The sequence below is a fragment of the Salvelinus namaycush genome, unplaced genomic scaffold, assembly GCF_016432855.1.
Source record: "Salvelinus namaycush isolate Seneca unplaced genomic scaffold, SaNama_1.0 Scaffold862, whole genome shotgun sequence".
In the NCBI taxonomy this organism is placed as follows: Eukaryota; Metazoa; Chordata; class Actinopteri; order Salmoniformes; family Salmonidae; genus Salvelinus; species Salvelinus namaycush.
The window spans coordinates 70,007-91,437 of record NW_024061600.1 but is presented as its reverse complement, the minus strand read 5'-3'; the positions used below and the strand labels follow the sequence as shown (position 1 = coordinate 91,437).

General features: G+C 41.8%; 1 protein-coding gene across 2 annotated transcripts; it reads left to right on the top strand.

The window, feature by feature from the left end:
- The first annotated feature begins 866 nt into the window (after window positions 1-866).
- LOC120043089 (probable N-acetyltransferase 16) lies at window positions 867-17,819 on the top strand. 2 transcript variants are annotated; one of them, XM_038987816.1, is made up of 5 exons: window positions 867-924; window positions 12,144-12,342; window positions 12,505-12,614; window positions 12,776-12,899; window positions 16,786-17,819. In XM_038987816.1, exons 2-5 carry the CDS (start codon window positions 12,154-12,156, stop codon window positions 17,365-17,367), a joined length of 1,005 nt encoding a protein of 334 aa, XP_038843744.1. In that variant the 5' UTR covers window positions 867-924; window positions 12,144-12,153; the 3' UTR covers window positions 17,368-17,819. The 2 variants fall into 2 exon arrangements, with proteins under 2 accessions (XP_038843744.1, XP_038843745.1); XM_038987817.1 differs by lacking the exon at window positions 867-924 and adding an exon at window positions 1,618-1,694.
- Window positions 17,820-21,431: the final 3,612 nt, after the last annotated feature.

Here is a 21,431-nt window from a genome sequence, read left to right as displayed (position 1 = left end):
ATACATTTGCAAACATTTCAAAAAAACTGTTTTTACTTTGTCATTATGGGGTATTGTGTTTAGATTGATGAGGGATTTGTTTAATTTAATACATTTTAGAATAAGGCTGTAACCTAACAAAATGTGGGAAAAGTCAAGGGGTCTGAATACTTTCCGAATGCAGTAGGAGGACGCATGCTCTCGTTCTTCGCCTCCCCCGAGTCCATAGGGGAGTTGCAGCGATGGGACAAGACTGTAACTATCAATTGGATATTGCAGGGTAAAAAGTAAAATGACACCGTGTCCTAATAGCCTGGTTAATATTCATTACACTTAACATTTTGATAAAAAAACATTTAGCTTTTGTGATTCTTTTTTGTTGTTGAGTGGGTATTGATTTCAGGACAATGGATAGTACCAAGTCATTTAAAGCTGTGATGCTGGATATGTACGACACGGTCCCCATCCAAAACTAACCATATCGAGTTAGTAGAGACCCTACTAAGTATTTTTCACCTCACTTTAGCTGAGACAGGTAGAAAAGTTCTCTCTACAAGCCAATATGTATCCCATGTACAGTCTATAACAGTGTTTTGTATTGGAGGCTATATAGCGGATAGAGTGAAAAGCCAGCAGCAGACCGTGTGACATTATCCCCCTCAAAAACTAACCATATTTGGTTAGTAGAGACTCTACTGAATATTTTCCACCCCACATTAGCTGAGACATAAATTACTAATAGCCTTTTATTGTTGGGACAACAAAAGTGACCATTGCTGAAAATTAAACATCTTTTGAATGATTTAACCATATTGCAATGTTTTGAAATGAGGGCTTTTATTTTGAAGGTTTCCTCATTACCATATAAATATGACGTTATTTTTTGTGCTGCTGGCAGATTACTAGTTAACTCAAGGATTTCCAGGCGACAAAGCAAGTCACGGGGTATGAAACGTTGTTCATTCTCTGTATATAGATTCTTTACACATAAAGTTAATATTTTTTATATCATATTATTTTTCGGATAAAGTTGCAATGAGAAAACGTCTGCTATTGTGATAATGTCCAATGTTTGCAAGTCTAGCCCTATGTTTAACAACTTCTTAATGGAAAAGTAATTGTAACATTGCAACAACAAAGTTGTATGTTTTGTTGGGGTGCATTGAAAACGGATCCCTATATAGCCTAAAATGATTGGTTTTCGATATTGGCTGACATAGCCTGCGTGTATTGTTCTGTGTTGAATGCCTAACTACACCTGCTGCCTGTCTGTCTGATTACAAGCCTACAGTAAATTACAAGCCTACAGTAAATTCAGGGTGGTGATGTTGCAATGTAACAGCTAGGACACTGAATGGCTTTAGAATAGGGTGACCAGACGTCCCCATTCACCGGGGACAGTCCCCGTTTTTGGTGGCCTGTCCCCGGCTGGAGCTGTCCCCGGAAATGTCCCCGTTTTTAACTGTGCGTTAAAAACAGACCGCAAAGTGAAATATTTTACTTGGCAAGAAAGACCGGGCAGCAGAGCCTACCGGCTGACGTCTCAATCGCGTTGTGCTTGTTTTGTCCAGTAGAGGGGGTGCTCGCTATAGCAGCTTCATTCACTCTTCTTCTACTACCTACTTGCTCGCGATAGTTTAAGTGGAAAACTCGGCCAGAAGCTAGCAAGTGTCAAGTGAATCCACAACATCACCACAAACGTATTTTCAAGCCAGGTAAGTTACACTCGTTTGAGATCGTTTGAGATCCTAGCTAGTGATGTTAAGTCACAATTTATTATATAGATAGATGATCTGCTCTATAAGGTTTTAAATAGGTTATGCTAGCTAACGTTAGCTATGTAGACTAAGTTAGCTAGCTAAGTTACTGTTATGGTAGCTAGGTTAAAAAACGTTCACATGTAAACATGCAGTGGACGGGCTATTTTGAAAATATGATTATATTAAATGAATGCACAATTAATTCTGAGAATATTTTTGTAGATTACAATTTTAATGGTTTGGCATTATAATAAGTAGTGTGAAAATATATTTAGAAATGTTCATGGATAACATTAGTAGTGGAGAGGAGGAAGGAGAGTGAAGGAGGCAGAGGAGGAAAGGTAAAGATATGGTTACAGAGCCTGCCAATTTATTATTCCAAACAATGTTTTTGAGATAAAATACAAAAATGAGGCAAGCAATGTGAATCAATTAACCAAAGTATTTTATCTAATAGTATGCTGTTTATTAATACAGATTGGAGAGAAAGGAGAAGGAAAAATTAAGGGAGTAAAAAGAGTGAAGCAAGGAGTGTAGAAGAGTGAGGTGGAAAGGTGAAGAGAAGGAAAGGAAGACCAGTGAAGAAAAGAGGAGGAGAAAGATTGGAGGAGAAGAACAAGTTAAGAGACTAAGAAGAGTGACACAAGGAGAGTGAAGAAAGGAGAGTGAAGAAGAACAGACAGAGGAGATACAATGACTCTTTCCAAGAAACGGAAATGCACTTATGAAAAACATGAGAGAATTTCCATTTATACGCTCAGGTCAAGACGATAGAATTGTTCACTGCACCCTTTGTAATTCCTCTCTTTCAATTGGCAGCCGGAGAAGAACGGCAGTGGTAGAACATCAGCAGACGAAAAAGCATAAAGCCTCTCTGATTGCCCGTGTTGGTATGCCCTCTGTCACCACATTCTTCAAGAAGGTAGAGCCTTCCCAAGAAGAATATGGTTTAGCTGTGCAGGAGGGTGTCTTTCCATACCACACTGTGACACAATCATAGTTACAGATCTATGGACTGCACAGCACAACTGACACGGAAGCTTTGTGAGCCAAAGTTCACATGTGCTAGGACAAAATGTGACGCCATATTGAGTAACGTGTTAGCACCATGGGCAACCACTTTGGTAACACAGGACCTAGACCAAGTTGAATTTGTGTCCCTGTCCATTGATGCGTCCAATCATGGACATGTAAAGCTGCTGCCAATAGTAGTCATATGTAAGATATATGATGGCAGCACATCTGTGGAAACAAAACTGCTTGATTTTGTTGAATTGAATGGAGAAACAGCAGAGGAAATTGCAGCTGAGGTCCTGGTGGTCATCCAAAAATGTAACCCGGAAAACATTCTCTGCCTACAACAAATACCAACTTTGGAGGACTGAATAGGCTGGGGAGGGTCAATGTCCATACTAGAGGTCGACCGATTATGATTTTTCAATGCCGATACCGATACCGATTATTGGAGGACAAAAAAAGCCGATACCGATTAATCGGCCGATTTATTTAAAAAAAAAGTTTTATATATATATCATACACACACACACATTTTTGTAATAATGACAATTGCAACAATACTGAATGAACAATGAACACTTTTATTTTAACTTAATATAATACATAAATACACACACAGCTCTGAAGTGACAATGATACTGAAGAGTCTGCTTAGGAGACAAATACTCTCAACTCTTTGAATAAAAATAGAGTTTAAGTTACCTGTGATGAATGTTGAAAACAAAAACTTGAATTTCTATATGCAGGAAATCCTATTTTAATAATGGGCATGGTAAGAATTGACAACCAAAGTGCGAGTCATAATTCCCATGACACCTTCTAGCAAAATCTGAAAAGCGGTTCCTTCATTTATTCCATAGGATATTTTTAGATTCACTTAAAATAAGGTCTGTGCTTCGTGTAGGCTTACATCACCGTGCCAATTTTATAACTGTGTAGATATCCATAGGACAAGGTAACTCTGATCAATATTGGCTAAATATAAGCGAAGAAACTTTTTTGTAGAGTGGATTTATGAAAATATGTTGACAAACGTTACCTTATCCTAGTGACATTTACACGGGTATCAAAACGTCGAGGCGGTTTAAGCCTGCACGAAACACAGACCTTATTTGAAGTAGATCAAGACATTCTCTATGGAAGACATGAACGGTAAAATAACGAAGGAACCCCTTTCAAATTCAGCCGCAAGTTATTACAGGAATTATAACGCGTCGACTATTTCTCTCTAAACCATATACCTTTGACTAATCCGGAAACTATCACCTCGAAAACAAAACGTTTATTCCGTTCCGTATTTTATCTAACGGGTGGCATCCATGAGTCTAAATATTCCTGTTACATTGCACAACCTTCAATGCTGTCATAATTACGTAAAATTCTGGCAAATTAGTTCGCAAAGAGCCAGGCGGCCCAAACTGTTGCATATACCCTGACTCTGCGTGCAATGAACGCAAGAGAAATTACACAATTTCACCTGGTTAATATTGCCTGCTAACCTGGATTTATTTTAGCTAAATATGCAGGTTTAAAAATATATACTTGTGTATTGATTTTAAGAAAGGCATTGATGTTTATGGTTAAGTACACATTGGAGCAATGACAGTCATTGATTGATTGTTTTTTATAAGATAAGTTTAATGCTAGCTAGCAACTTACCTTAGCTTACTGCATTCGCTAACAGGCAGGCTCCTCGTGGAGTGCAATGTAATCAGGTGTTTGTAGAGTGAAAACTCTAGATGTGCAATACCATTGATCACTCCCACTCCATTGATCACTCCCACTGTCCTGTGGGTTTTCAAGAAAGGCAAATTAATGAAACTGTCTGAATTACATTCCCCTGCTAAGCACAATAGATAGGGCCTATTATATAGTGCCATTGGACTAGTTAACTGTAAGGTTGCAAGATTGGATCCCCCGAGCTGACAAGGTTAAAAATCTGTCGTTCTGCCCGTTCCTAGGCCGTCATTGAAAATAAGAATGTGTCCTTAACTGACTTGCCTAGTTAAATAAAGATTAAATAAAGGTGTAATAAATAAATAAATCGGCAAATCGGCGCCCCAAAATACCGATTACCGATTGTTATGAAAACTTGAAACCGGCCCCGATTAATCGGCCATTCCGATTAATCGGTCGACCTCTAGTCCATACCAAAGTTAAAAATGCTCTGCAGCGGGAGGTGATTGGCTTAGGTTGTCCTGCCCACATCATACATAACACGGCCAGAATAGCTTTGGATATGATGTTGAGTACCTACCCACATCATTCATAACACGGCCAGAACAGCGTTGGATATGATGTTGAGTACCTGCCCACATCATTCATAACACGGCTAGAACAGCGTTGGATATGATGTTGAGTACCTGCCCACATCATTCATAACACGGCCAGAACAGCTTTGGATATGATGTTGAGTACCTGCTCACAAAGATATTTGGATATATTCATATTTTCACCGTCAGAGTAGAAAGACTGAAGGGCTTTTGTGAGTTTGTTGGCCAGGAGTACCATAACATTTTAGGACACAGCAATGTTCGTTGGATCTCCATGCTCCCTGCTCTAGAAAGAGTGATGAAAATGTATGTGCCATTGAAATCCTTTTTCATTTCTGAAGACAAATGCCCTGTTGTCCTGTGAACAATGTTCGAAGATCCACTGACTGAACTTTGGCTGGCCTTTGTCCATGGAAACTTGACCGTATTCAGTGACACGATCAAGATGCTTGGAGGCCAGGATCACTGTGCTGTGGAGTCCGCTGCAATTCTGAGAAACGTTGAAGCAAAATTCACTGCAAGACGTGATGACAACTTCATTCCAGTTTTGGTCAGAGGACTTCTGAGAGAGCTAGAGGAAAATGGAGCCATGTCTAAAGAGTGCTTTCTCAAAACATCCCAATCATTCTTCATTACGGCTGTGAACTACTTGCAAGCATGGGGAAAGCACACAGATAATCTAAAAGATTTACATTGTCTCCTTTTAAAAAGGCAACCTCTGCGTGAAGAGATCCAGAAGGCAGCAGGCAGGCACACTGCAGGAAAAATGCCCCAATGTGACCATCAATGAGGATGCATTGTGTGACGAGGTTACTGGCCTGCAAGAGTTCATAAAGGGGGGATCGCTTGAAGAATGGAAAACATCGGAGACACCGCTTAGTCAGATGGAGCACAGTGGTTACCCACTTCAAAGAGAATGACATCCCACACACTAACCTGGCTAGATTAGCGTCTGTTGTCATGTGCTTACCTGGAAGTAATGCGCCAGTCGAGAGAGTGTTCTCCCAAATGAATGATCTATGGACAGCAGCAAGAAATAGGTTCACTGTTTCTACCATCAAGGCCATGCTTATTGTGAAGATAAACTTCAACCTCCCATGCCAGGAGTTCATGGAGAAGCTGGCCAAAGCAATCCTGAAGAAGATACCTTCTTCTGAGAAATATACAGATTAGGTTGGTATAAGTATATTATGTAGTTACCAATCTCATCAGCATCTTATTTCTTTACTATGTTAAGTATTTCACATATACTATTGTCTGTTTTTTCAATTTTGCTCATGTTCTCTTTTGCTCTTATTCTACCAGGACCACTGAATGGCTGTTCAGATCGGACAGTTCTGTTTTGTCTGTAGTGTTTCTGTAATATAGTTATTTTCTCTGTATCACAGTGTGCCTGTTAGAATAAATACATGAAACCGGAATTGTCCCCCTTTTTTATTTCATAGATAATATAACATTGGCTATTTTAATTATACACTGCTCAAAAAAATAAAGGGAACACTTAAACAACACAATGTAACTCCAAGTCAATCACACTTCTGTGAAATCAAACTGTCCACTTAGGAAGCAACACTGATTGACAATAAATTTCACATGCTGTTGTGCAAATGGAATAGACAAAAGGTGGAAATTATAGGCAATTAGCAAGACACCCCCAAAAAAGGAGTGATTCTGCAGGTGGTGACCACAGACCACTTCTCAGTTCCTATGCTTCCTGGCTGATGTTTTGGTCACTTTTGAATGCTGGTGGTGCTCTCACTCTAGTGGTAGCATGAGACGGAGTCTACAACCCACACAAGTGGCTCAGGTAGTGCAGTTCATCCAGGATGGCACATCAATGCGAGCTGTGGCAAAAAGGTTTGCTGTGTCTGTCAGCGTAGTGTCCAGAGCATGGAGGCGCTACCAGGAGACAGGCCAGTACATCAGGAGACGTGGAGGAGGCCGTAGGAGGGCAACAACCCAGCAGCAGGACCGCTACCTCCGCCTTTGTGCAAGGAGGTGCACTGCCAGAGCCCTGCAAAATGACCTCCAGCAGGCCACAAATGTGCATGTGTCAGCATATGGTCTCACAAGGGGTCTGAGGATCTCATCTCGGTACCTAATGGCAGTCAGGCTACCTCTGGCGAGCACATGGAGGGCTGTGCGGCCCCACAAAGAAATGCCACCCCACACCATGACTGACCCATCCCCAAACCGGTCATGCTGGAGGATGTTGCAGGCAGCAGAACGTTCTCCACGGCGTCTCCAGACTCTGTCACGTCTGTCACATGTGCTCATGTGCTCAGTGTGAACCTGCTTTCATCTGTGAAGAGCACAGGGCGCCAGTGGCGAATTTGCCAATCTTGGTGTTCTCTGGCAAATGCCAAACGTCCTGCACGGTGTTGGGCTGTAAGCACAACCCCCACCTGTGGACGTCGGGCCCTCATACCACCCTCATGGAGTCTGTTTCTGACCGTTTGAGCAGACACATGCACATTTGTGGCCTGCTGGAGGTCATTTTGCAGGGCGCTGGCAGTGCACCTCCTTGCACAAAGGCGGAGGTAGCGGTCCTGCTGCTGGGTTGTTGCCCTCCTACGGCCTCCTCCACGTCTCCTGATGTACTGGCCTGTCTCCTGGTAGCGCCTCCATGCTCTGGACACTACGCTGACAGACACAGCAAACCTTTTTGCCACAGCTCGCATTGATGTGCCATCCTGGATGAACTGCACTACCTGAGCCACTTGTGTGGGTTGTAGACTCCGTCTCATGCTACCACTAGAGTGAGAGCACCACCAGCATTCAAAAGTGACCAAAACATCAGCCAGGAAGCATAGGAACTGAGAAGTGGTCTGTGGTCACCACCTGCAGAATCACTCCTTTTTTGGGGGTGTCTTGCTAATTGCCTATAATTTCCACCTTTTGTCTATTCCATTTGCACAACAGCATGTGAAATTTATTGTCAATCAGTGTTGCTTCCTAAGTGGACAGTTTGATTTCACAGAAGTGTGATTGACTTGGAGTTACATTGTGATGTTTAAGTGTTCCCTTTATTTTTTTGAGCAGTGTATATTGACCACCGAACTGGAAATGTCCCCGGTTTTCATTTCAGAAATCTGGTCACCTTACTTTAGAACCGACGTGGGACACTGACCGGTGTTGGGGAAGCTACTCTGAAAATACAGTTTACCAAGTTAGCAATTACTTCACACTGGAAGAAGTTAAGCTACACTAAATCTACCTTTAAGAAAAATACTGTTGACTTAATTTAAGTTACTTTGAAAAAGTAGTTCACTACATCGTGTAATTTAGCCTATTAACTATTAAACACAAAAATGATGTTTCAAGTGAGAAATAGGCCAGTCTGAAGCTGAAAAAGAAAGGAAATGATTGCCTAATTCACCAATACTTTGTTTTATTACATTTTTTATTAACTACTGAAAACACTTCCTAGATTTTAATTTAGTTCAACTACCACCAACCCCCTGGGCACAGGTTTACATGTGGTTGAGTTGTCAATGTGAATTCAACATGAAATCAACAACAAAAAAATCACCATGTCACTGGATTTAGACTAAAAGTTGGGTGAAAAAAGACAATGCCCTTATGTTAACTTTTTGCAAATCGAATATGTTTCCCACGTTGATTCAACGTCATCACATACTTTTTGGAGATTGAAATGGCGTGGAAACAATGTTGATTGAACCAGTTTTTGCCCAGTGGGAAGCTACTGCAAAATGTAGTTAAATTACCAGTTGAACTATATGTAGCTCACTACTCCTCAACACTTTCACTGACACGTACGCATAAAGACACAGAAATCGACGAGCATACAGATGCCGGAAATACGTTTATTTAACTAGATAACAAGCAGCAATACTCAACATTCTCAATCCATTTTTTTAAACTTTTAAATTAATTATATATAGCAATAGTCACCAACATTTGAGTCAAGATCACTTTGAGTCAAAATGCAAGCCGAGATCTATTGCTCTGATTTTTTTTTAATGACTTAAAACGTAAGCCTATGCAACATTACCCTAAAAACAGTACTGTAGCAATGAGGTTTGTGCAGAAGGCTATAGGCCCAATACATTATCACCGCATTTTGGCTTTGCTTGAATTGCCCTGCCAATGCATTGTTGTTCAAACCATTTTTATTTGCATTATTCAAATTGGATTAAATATTAAAAAAAATAATCTCACTCATCCTACACACAATACCCATAATGACAAAGTGAAAACATGTTTTTAGACATTTTTGCAAATGTATTTAAAATTAAAACAGAAACATCTAATTTACATAAGTTTTCACACCCCTGAGTCAATACATGTTAGAATCACTGTTGGCAGGAATTACAGCCGTGAGTCTTTCTGTGTACGTTTCTAAGACCTTTGCACACCTGGATTGTACAATATTTGCCCATTATTCTTTTCAAAATTCTTCAAGCTCTGTCAAATTGAATGTTGATCATTGCTCGACAACTATTTTCAAGTCTTGTCATAGATTTTCAAGAAGATTTAAGTAAAAACTGTAACTCGGCCACTCAGGAACATTCACTGTATTCTTGGTAAGCAACTCCAGTGTAGATTTGGCCATGTGTTTTAGGTTATTGTCCTGCTGAAATGTGAATTCATCTCCCAGTGTCTGGTGGAAAGCAGACTGAACTGAGTTTTCCTCAAGGATTTTGCCTGTGCTTAGCTCTATTCCATTTAATTTTTGTCCTGAAAAACTCCCCATCTCTTAACGATAACAAGCATACCCATAACATGATGCAGCCACCACTATGCTTGAAAATATGGAGAGTGGTACTTAGTAATGTGTTGTATTGGATTTGCACCAAACATAACGCTTTCTATTCAGGACCATAAGTTAATTGCTTGGCCACATTTTTTTAGCATTATTATAGTGCCTTGTTGCAAACAGGATGCATTTTTAGGAATATTTGTATTCTGTACAAGCTTCCTTCTTTTCACTCTGTCAATTAGGTTGTTATATATTGTGGAGTAATTACAATGTTGTTGATCCATCCTCAGTTTTCTCCTAGTACAGCAAATAAACTCTGTAAGTGTTTTAAATGCACCATTGGCCTCATGGTGAAATCCCTGAGCGGTTTCCTTCCTCTCCGGCAACTGAGTTAGGAAGGACACCTGTCATTGTAATGACTGGGTGTTTTGATAAACCATCTAACCTATAATTAATAACTTCACCATGGTCAAAGGGATATTCAATGTTTTCAATTGTTTTACCAATATACCCAATAGGTGCCCTTTGCGAGGCATTGGAAAACCTTCTTGGTCTTTGTGGTTGAATCTGTGTTTAAAATTCACTCCTCGACTGAGGGACCTTACAGATAATTGCATGTGTGGGGTACAGAGATGAGGCAGTCATTCAAAAATCATGTTAAACACTATTATTGCACACAGAGTGAGTCCATGTGTCCATGTCCATGAATCCGCTGTGTGACTCGTTAAGCAAATTTTTACTTTCCGTAACAAAGGGGTTGAATACGTATTAACTCAAGACATTTCAGCTTTTCATTTTTAATTAATTTGTAAAAAATATTAAGTGAAAAACATAATTTTGACACTGACATTATGGGGTATTATGTGTAGGCCAGTGACAAAAACATCTACATTTCGTCCATTTTAAATTGAGGCTGTAACACAACAAAATGTGGAAAAAGTAAAGGGGTGTGAATACTTTGTTGATTGCTAGGCATAACAATACGATTATTTCTTTATACGTTTGAAACGAGGTCTAGTTGTAGCCGTAACTGGACTAGATTATCAATGACTCTTGGCGGAATGCATTGCTTGACTGCCGTGAGGATGATAATTAGCCTGACGACACACAAAATGATTCCGCTGCTCTGTTATTCGCTACATACTTCTCATTGTGGAGAAGAAACTAATGTCCGTGGGCGTTGGCCAGAGCAAGGAGTATGGGTAGCCAGGCAAGATGATAAGCACAGTCGTTTGCGAACTGCAACCCCAAAACGAATCGTTCTCGAGTTCGAGTTTGTTAAGCAGAGGTTGTGTAATGTAAGTTTTGGTTCTACAAAGCTGTATCCATAACATTCAATAATCAATTAGCTGCAGTCATTTTTGCACCATGCGATCAATTATCATTTCTAAACATGTATTTTTCTTCTCTATGCTCTTGATCTATTTTCCTGCGCGCATATGACAGACCGTTGGTGGTCGGAGCACGTCTCTGGAGCCAGAGGAGCGTGCATTAATCCTGCTGAAGGACTCATTGCGGCCAGCACTAGCAGGTCAAACGGACTACTAAAATGAACGAGTCACTAGCAGGTCAAAAAGCGTTGATCAAAATTAATGAATTGTTTGCGAACTGCACACCTCTACCGTCTTCCAGCTGATGGCAAAACTCAGGTGGCACCGCATTATTTCTGCCTCATGCACAAATTGTTGTTACTCCTATGAACAGAGTGACATATTCCTCGATATTAAAAAAGACCCCTGCCACTAATAATAACAACGCAAGCCTATCGATACACTTTCCTACTCATTCATTACAGCTGCAGTGCTGGCTGTAGCGCAAGTGGAAGTAGGATGAGGTTGCATTTTATTGCTCATAAAAGTGTTGAATAAAAAGTGTTGACAGTGCTGAGTAGGAACTTAAACATGAACTCACTCGTAAAAACAGCAGCTCTTTGCTGTATTAATTGACAGTCTCTCTCTAGTCATGGTTTTAAACGTTTTAATCTCACAATATCAACTTTGCTGTACCTTTCTTTTACACCTGCTACGTTACTGCAGACACTGTAATCTGAGCCATGCGATTGGCCAGCAGTAGGCTTGTAGTGCACTTGAGTTGCTCTCTGGACCCTCCGGGGGAAAAAATGGGAACACTTCACCTATCCAGTGCGCAGGGCAGCTGAAACGGCTGCACCTACCGCCAACACCCTCTAAAAACAAAAACAACTATAAACAGCAAAAATAAATTAAAACAAATGTAAGTCTTCATGTTTTTGTTTTTTTACATAAATGTTTGCCGATTGACTAGGAATGCCTTGGAGATCAACCAGTTGATCGCGATTGACCAGTTGCTGACCACTGATATAATAAGCCAATAATTCTTTACTCCACTGTTTGTAAACCACAACTTTTACAGGACAGAAACCATGGCAGGTAGCTGTGTTGGGGAGAGCGACGGCCTGACATTCTGGGTGGCTGAACAAAAGGACTACGATGACGTCATGTCCATTTCTGTTAAAATCTACGGAGGGAATGACTACCTGCCTCATCGATATGCCGGTTGGATGACTGAGCCTGACAGAGTGGTTATACTGGGACGCAGAGACGGCAAATTGGTCAGTGTGTAGTGCTCTCGCTCTCTCTCTCTACTTCCATCATCCCTATTTCTTCCTTCTGTATCTCTCCCTCCATCCCTCCGTCTCTACCATCCATCCTTCCCTCCCTCTGCCTCCTCCATCCATCCCTAAATCCATCGTCATCCCTCCCCTCTCCCCCAGGTGGCGCTGGAGTCTGGTCTAATCGTTGACGAGGGGTGTACGGTGGTGGTGGAGGGGTTGAGGGTGTGCCCCAGCGAGAGGGGTCGTGGCGTGGCTAGGGTTATCCAGAGGTTTGCTGATCTTTTTATATGATTTATTTATTTGCAGATTTCTTTTTTACACACAACAAAAAAGAACAGCAACAAACATAGTAAACACCAAATAACGTCACATACACAGCTCAAGTCCATCGTAAATTGAAGACAAATGTACGGAATGTATACATATACAGATTTGCTGACCAGTACATCCAGCAGCTGTACCCCAGCGTCAGGACCAAGAGACAAACCAAGGCTGACGACCCTTCAGCTGGGCCCACACAGGCATTATCCAAGTTCACAGAGCTAGGGAGACGGGTGAGTTATAATTCATACTATACTAATATATACTATACTACTGTATACTTTACTATATATAATTTACTATGTATAATTTACTTTACTGTACTATACAAACCCTCAACTTTTTTTATCTGAGTGGTGTAGAAAACTGTTTGAAGGGTTTTTACCGTAACCCTCAACCACAACCCTAACCCAAACCCTCAACCACAACCCAACACAGGGACCCAACCCAATACACACCAAGACCTCTCTGGGGTGGTGACTATGGAGAAAGGGGTAAAGGTGGAGAAAGTTGTGATGATCGGACAAAACAAAGGGAAAAACAATCCTGACAGTTTCCCTTCTGAACCCTCCCCAATACTAACCTCTCCACCTACCTCCTACCCAACCCACACAGTCTGTTTCCCAGAGCCCATTGTGAGACTCTCCCACTTACCTTCACCAAGACAATCCACCACAACATCCCCAGCCTGAGATAAACCTGACACGGAACCCAAACCGGATGCGCGCCATCGTGCATACATTTATTTTGTCCCCCTACACCAAACATGATCACGACACACAGGTTAAAATATCAAAACAAACTCTGAACCAATGACATTAATTTAGGAAATGGAATTATGGAAATGGAAATGTAGCTAGTTAGCTTGCACTTGCTAGCTCATTTGTCCTATTTAGCTAGCTTGCTGTTGCTAGCTAATTTGTCCTGGGATATAAACATTGAGTTGTTATTTTACCTGAAATGCACAAGGTCCTCTACTAAGACAATTAATCCACACATAAAACGGTCAACCGAATCGTTTCTAGTCATCTCTCCTCCTTCCAGGCTTTTTCATCATTGAACTTATATGGTGATCGGCATCTAAACTTTCATAGTATTACCACGACGACCGGCAACACAGTTCGTCTTTCAATCACCCACGTGGATATAACCAATGGAGTTGGCACGTGGGTATCTGCTTCTATAAACCAATGAGGAGATGGGAGAGGCAGAACTTGCAGCGCGAACTGCGTCAGAAATATAACTGATCTATTTTAGCCCTTGGCAACGCAGACGCTCGTTGACATGCGCGAGCAGTGTGGGTGCAATAATTGAATAACATAGATTTCTACATTTATTTTGCAACGCTCGTGCGCGCGACGTGAGCGGTGTGGTCAGGGTATAAGACTTACTCATAAGTGTTCATAGCATGCTTTTCTTGAACAGAAGTCCGTTTCACAATCTCTAACATGATATGGCGTAGCCTGTATGTACCCAACACTCCTTGTGTAAAAGTGTGTACATTCATGTTACGGCAAAATGTCCGTTATTTTATTTTTTACATAGGAGGATCAGAAGAGATATTACATTGTTTCAAGTTATAACAACATGTCATGAGTCCTTCAGTTTAATACAGTGTTTATAAAACGTGTTTACATGTAATTTGCGCTATTGCCGGCATTTTCTTTTTGTGACAGAGTAGGAATAAAAAGTCCCTCCCTTGCAATCTCTTAGTACTCATATCCTGATTGGTCGTTTATCCAGTAACATATACAGATCATAAGATGTTCTGCTGACTTGCCAAAGGCATCTGTCTTCTATCTCCTGACCTCCTCAGGGCCATTCAGAGTCGTAAAGGGAGATCCGTCTATTGGTCTTGTGATAGGTTGAAAGGGGGCGCTGTCAATAACAGAACTGTTATTAACAGAACTCGTGGGCTCTCGTTACAAACTATGCAACACAAGGGTTACATAATTTAATAACACAACAAAAAATACTTGAATTCAGCCACAGAACAGATTGCTTGATTTTCCCCCTAACCCAGTGGTCACCAACCTTTTCTGAGTCAAGATCAAATCGCAGATTTCCCACTCCGGGAAAAAAAAACATAAATGTAACATTAACCAAATAAAAACAGTTCTGTAGGAATGAGGTTTGTGAAGTAGGCCTAATACAGTATCACAGCATATTGGCTATTTGCCAATATTGTTATTCTCAGACCATATTATATTTCAAAACTCGAGTTTTGATAACAAAATAGATCAGTTTGTGTAACACTTGCAAGGCACAGCTAGGCAAAAATTGGAATAATTTGTTAATAATTTGCTTTTTAATTTTACTGGACTGATAATACCTGCATCTGATGGTCATGTTGCTTTCAAGATAACTGGGAATTTGGTTAGAGTTTACGAGTTGTATAACTGTTCAAAACGATTTTTCCCGGTCTAATCCAGTTCCCAGTTGTCTTGAATGCACTGAAGTCGGAAGTCAAAGATTACCGACTTCTGAGTTCCCAGTTTTTTTGAACACGGCATTAGTATCAGCGGAGAGAGGGAGAGAGCAGCAGAGGGGTCCACCTCTCACGGTCTCTACTCTCTCCTTCCTTTCCTCTGGTGAGACTGACCAGAGAGAGAGGACACAGTCTTCCACCTGATGGCGAAACTCGAGTCGCACACGACGGGCTGCTAATAATAATAAAAAGGCAGGGCTATCGATACACTTGGCTACTCATTCATTGCAGCTGCAACGCAAGTGGACGTAGAAAGAAGCGCGTTTTGTAGTAGTGTTGAATAAAAACTTACCCCCATGTTCCCCCACCCTCTCCAGACCAGACTGATTTACCGCCCCATGTTCCCCCACCCTCTCCAGACCAGACTGATTTACCGCCCCATGTTCCCCCACCCTCTCCAGACCAGACTGATTTACCGCCCCATGTTCCCCCACCCTCTCCAGACTGAATTTCCATATACATATGCAGACCGAGGAGGAAGTTGCAATAGGCCCGTGCAACCCACGTTTTTATATCAGCACAAACAGAAACCCTCTTAAACCTTATCCTATAGCTTCATGTCCACATCCCGATTCAAACCTTACCCTAACCTCAAACACAACCCAAACCCTATCTTCATGTCCACATCCTGGTTCAATCTCTAAATTCTGACTCAGCTTATCAATGACAATATTATTCTAGTAATAAAAGTGGTTGAAATAGTCAGCACTTCTGTACATTGTATTTCTATGAATTTTATTTTTGGAATTTTTACTTCTGTGTCAAAGCCATTTGAAAGGCAAATGTCCAGACAGTCTGTCTGCATTTCCTATTTCTTCCTAGAAACCAGCCCAAAAATGTCAGTATCTTATACCTGGAAACACAGAGGGGTTAAAAGTCTGTCTCAGCGTGTGGCTGTGTGGTGCTCTATACAACAGCCTTTCAAAGAACACCTGACTAAAGGAAGAAACAGCATGTTCTCTGTCCTAAATGGCACCCTATCCCCTATATAGTGCACTACTTTTGACCAAGGCCCATAGGGCTCCAGTGCGAATAGGGTGCCATTTGGGATGCAAGCCTGTGTCATGGGTACTGGTGTGGTGAATACAATACGAAACAGTGCTGTGTACTAATGGAAACACTTAGACTGGTTTATTGCGGCAGTAGTCCAATTGAGGACCACATGGAGACCGGTTATATCTAATTTAACTGAGTCAAAGTGTGCGTCCCAAATGGAACCTGTTCCATATATTGCTCTACTTTTGACCTCAGCCAATAAAGTTGAATGGATGATTTATTCATTGAGTTTCTGAGGGAGCTTGTTAGGGATAGGCTGTGCTTGTATTGCTAAGAGACTTGCGCGCACACACAGATACACACACACACACACAAACTATTGCTGCACCTTTCACAAGGGGGAAAACACCACAATGGACTCGTAATTCAGGTGTCAAACCACCCCTCTTTTTCTTCTTTTTACATCTACCTCCGCTTCATCCCCCTCGTCTATATGTTTGCTCTGTACTGTTTTCACCCACTCTTTTTCTTTCTCTCTCTTCATTTCTCTCTCCCACTCCCTCATTATCTCCCTCCCCCCTCTCTCTCCACCCCATCCCCTCTCAATCTCCCTCTGTCTTTCTCTCTCTCTCTAGGCTGCTCTCTCATTCATCGGGGAGGCCGACAGTTTCGAGGGTTTCGTCTCACACCTGAGGAACAAACTACATTCCACCACAGGAAGTGAGCCAGGTGGGTCCGTCCCTCAAATGGTTCTGATAGAGGATGAGCAACACCTGAAGAACATCCTCCTTGATCCTGAACTCCCCTCCAGGGTTCAACTTCCTGGTGGTGCCATTATCCAAGACTGGCAGCCCTTACAACCAATCAAAGGCAACCTTGAGATCTTAGCAAGGCGAAACCTCACCTGGTTGGCCGACAAGCCGGAAAGACCTTCCTTCCTCAGCTTTTACACTCCGCCTTATCCAATCCCGTACAAGGGAGGATCGCTGAGATTCAATATCGATATGTTTGCTGAAACTAGATCAGTTCCAAAGAGGGCACTTGCTGGCCATTTTGAGAAAGTGAGGGAGAGGAGGGAGGTGAAGGGGAGGGTGATGGTTCATGTGTATCTGAATAAGTCGCTATGGGAGGGGGTGAGGGAGTTCTGTGAGGGATACACAGGGGTGAGGAGGTGTAGAGAGTACTGGGAACAACTGTTTCTGGAGAGAGGGATGTGAGGAGATGTGGAAAGGATGAGAGAGAGAGATGAACAGAGGATAGCAAAAGAGAAGACAGTGAGAGAGTGTGCAAATGAGACTTAGAGAAGGGTTTTCCACATCTTGCTTTGATTATTTGAATCAGCTGTGTAGTGCTAGGGAAAAACCTAAACATACCCCCCTGGGGGGGGGGGGGTTAGCCATGTAATCAATATACATAATATATCATACAGTATGTAAGACTTTTTATATTGATTTGATTGATTGGAACAAAGCCAGCACTTTAGAAGTTAATATGATAAAAAAAAAATGATTGGGATGATGCAAGAATTTATAATGGGACATTACAGGAATAAATGTTTTCTTATTAAATCATTATACATTTTTGTAAAGACAAGTCTACCAAATCACTGTGATTCATCATGACTATGAAATGCAAATCAGTATCAATAAGAATAAATGAATAGAATGTCGCTGATCATTCTCTCTCTCTCTCTCGTATCCATTTATAACTGGAGCAGGTGGAGCTAAAAAGGGGGGAAATGACAGCTAATTGTGTCCGTGTGTCAGCTGCAATGAAAGGGCCATGGAAAACATGAATGAAAGCCTGTTGCTGTCTAATCGATACAGTATGTCTGTTATTCAGTACTGTAGGTAAAAGGTGATTCAGATAATTGAACTCAATGAACTGAATGAAGACTGACGCTGTCGTGCTACTGTACAGTAGCTCTCACAAAACATGGTTACTGACTCACTACATCTCACAGAGAAAAGAGCTGGATATTGTTGCTCCAGTAAACTCAATGATCTTTCTCTGTAAGACAATGAATACATGGTTACTGACTCTTATCTTATAATACAATTGTATCCAGTGGCTTTAGTTTATGATACCTTATCAGCCAGTAACTGTAGCATATCAATATGTGTGAAATCATAATTGACGTCATACCAGACCAGACAAGTATTTCGCTACACCACAAGCATTTCGCTACACTCACAATAACAACTGCTAACCATGTGTATGTGATCAATAACATTTGATTTTATATGTACTGTACAGTACCTGTATATCTTAATAGCAGTTGATATCTGACAGTTATCAATGAAACAGGATGGTGTATAGTAAAATATATATTGTAGTTAAAAGGAAGGCCCTTGGTTGGAGGACAGAGCTTTCAGCTTTTAGGTGTTTGTCTGTTCAATCAGAAACACACTCCATTCCGTCCTTCTCAACCAGGGTAAAACGTGTGTGTGTGTTGAGTGCTTGTTCCTGAATACTAATTAGAATGACTAATTGGATCCCAAAGAGAATTAAAGAACATTACTATCCAACACAGCTCTGTGAGTAACAGCTTTCATACATTTAGTTACATTGTTGTTCAATTAGGCACCACCTTGGTACTGTAGCTCTCAACGGGCTGTGTGGTGTTTTCAAGTGGTTTTATTTGGAACAAAATAAAGTACTGGCAGGGGTAACAAACAGTAGCCAAGGATAAAACAGAATAAAGTATATAAGGAAAGGAGGAACAATAATATTAGACTTACCTATTCAATTATACATGGTGTATTGTAAAAGCCTTGCTAAGGCAATATAGGAAATGAGAAAGCTTTATAATTTCTAATACATTATCTACAGAATAAGCTTGGTGTGTCAGATCCTCTACCTGCACGTCTTTACTTATGACTATCGCTATTAAGCTCTCAGAGACAATACTGATACGGTTCTACACAGGCAGCCCAATTCTGATCTTTTTTTCATTCTTTGGTCTTTTAACCATCAGATCAGCTCTGAAAGAGATCTGATTTGAAAAGATCTGATGTGATTGGTCAAAAGACTAATTAGTGGAAAAAAAGATCAGAATTGGGCTGCCTGTGTAAACACAGCAATAGATTCCGTCCTCACATCCTCGATCACTGTCTGGTTAGGGAATACGTCTGCCCGGTCCAAGGGCAAACTGCAAAGGATTGTCCGGTCTGCTGAGAGAGTTATCAGCTGCCACCTGCCCTCCGTTAAGGTCCTGCACGACTCTAGGGAAAGGTCACTGTGCAGGAAAGATCCTTGCTGTTCCATTCTACCCTGGTCTCCCCCTCTTCCAAAGACTCCCCTCTGGAAAAATTGTTCAGGTCAATCACGACCAAACCCCCAGCTCTTTTGTTGTTGCTGACGTTGAGGGAGTGGTTGTTTACCTGGCACCACGCCGTCAGAGTGCCTACCTCCTTGTCGGCCTTTTCATCATTGTTGGCAATCAGGCCTACTACTGTCGTGTCGTCAGCAAACTTGATGATGGAGTTGGTACTGTGTGAGGCCACGCAGTCATGGGTATACAGAGAGTACAAGAGGGGACTGAGGACGCACCATTGTGGGGCCCCCGTGTTGAGAATCGGTGTCGAGGAGGTAACGTTGCTTACATTTACCTCCTGGGGGCAGCCCATCAGGAAGTCCAAGACCTAAGTTCAGTCCCAGGGCCGTGAGCTTTGCAGTGAGCTTCAAGGACACTGGGGTATTGAAGGCTGAGCTGTAGTCGATGAACAGCATCCTCACATGTGCATTCCTTTTGTCCAGGTGGGTGAGGGCAGTGTGCAGTGCAATGGCGATTGCATGGTCCGTGGATCTGTCAGCGTGGTGGACGAATTGGAGAGGGTTGAGTGTGTCGAGGTGGAAGGAGTTGATATGTTTTTATTTTATTTTATTTATTGAATATTCGAAACATACAATATACTTGCGGTGAAGCCGCTCAACAACTACATCATACCATTCATCCAACAGATTCCAATTCAGAGTGACACACAGAAGCATCCAGGGTCAATGCCCTGCTCAATGGCACGTTGACCGATCTACCACCAGGCCAAAAAACGTGAACCCGAACCCTCCAAGATCCCCCCACAGTTCCCCAATAGCTGTCCCTCAACCATTCGAGACCCCTCCCACAGCCCCCACCCAAGAAGAAGAAAAATAAAAAATACAATTAATTCCATTCCCCAACCCCAAGAACCCCCCAATGCACCAACAACCAAGAGACAAAAAGGAAAAGACAGAAGAAAACAGCAAACAACAACGCAAGAAAATAATAAAACAAAATAATACATTTAAAACAAAGGACATCAAGGACAACTAAAATCACAACAGCAATGCCAACTGTATATGTTTGTGTGCATGTCTGGCACTATTACATGTATGTGTGCGTTTATTTGAATGAGAGTGTGTGTATATGTGTACAAACACCTGCATGGCATCAGCCTCAGGCAAACCGGCATTAGTTGTAAAAACACTGCCCCTCAGTGTCATTGAAATGTACTTTTTTATTATTTTTTATTTAAAAATGTTTTTTAAATCTTTGACCATCATTCTATCTCCCACACAGCAACTCCACTCCCACTTGTCTCCAATTCCGCATACCAAGGTGATATGGTCTTTGACTAGCCTCTCGAAGCACTTCATGATGACGGAGGTGAGTGCTACGGGACGGTTGTCAGTTCAGGTTCTTTCCACTTCTTGGGGACAGGGACGACAGTGGTCACCTTGAAGCAGGTGGGGATAGCGGCCTGAGCTAGAGATGCCGTCTGGCTCGGCAGCCTTGCGAGGGTTGACACGTTTGAATGACTTACGTAAGTACATAGCCCTCGTTTTCCTCGGGGGCTCTCGGCAGCTCAGAGTCGTCGTTGTCCTCAAAGTGTGAGGAGAAAGTGTTAAGCTCGTCCGGTAGGGCGGCATAGTTGTCTACGACGTGACTGGCTTTCTTTTTGCAATCCGTGATCGTTAGGAGACCCTGCCACATACGCCTCGTGTCGGAACCGCTGAATTGCGCTACTTTTTTCCCCTGTACTTGTGTTTTCGCCATCTTTATCGATCTGCGTACGTTGTAATTGCACCGTTTAACCATACTATTGTCCCCGGGTCACCTTGCCGTGTTTATAAGTAGCATCTCTCTCATTCAGTTTCCCTACAAGGCTGCCATCAAACCATGGTTTTTGATTGGTCGGACCAACGGTGTACAGACCTGACCCCCGGAACTTCCCTCTTGAGTCTTTGTTTGTAGACAGGGATCAGCAAATTGTCATCGTGGTCATTTACTGAAATGAGGATG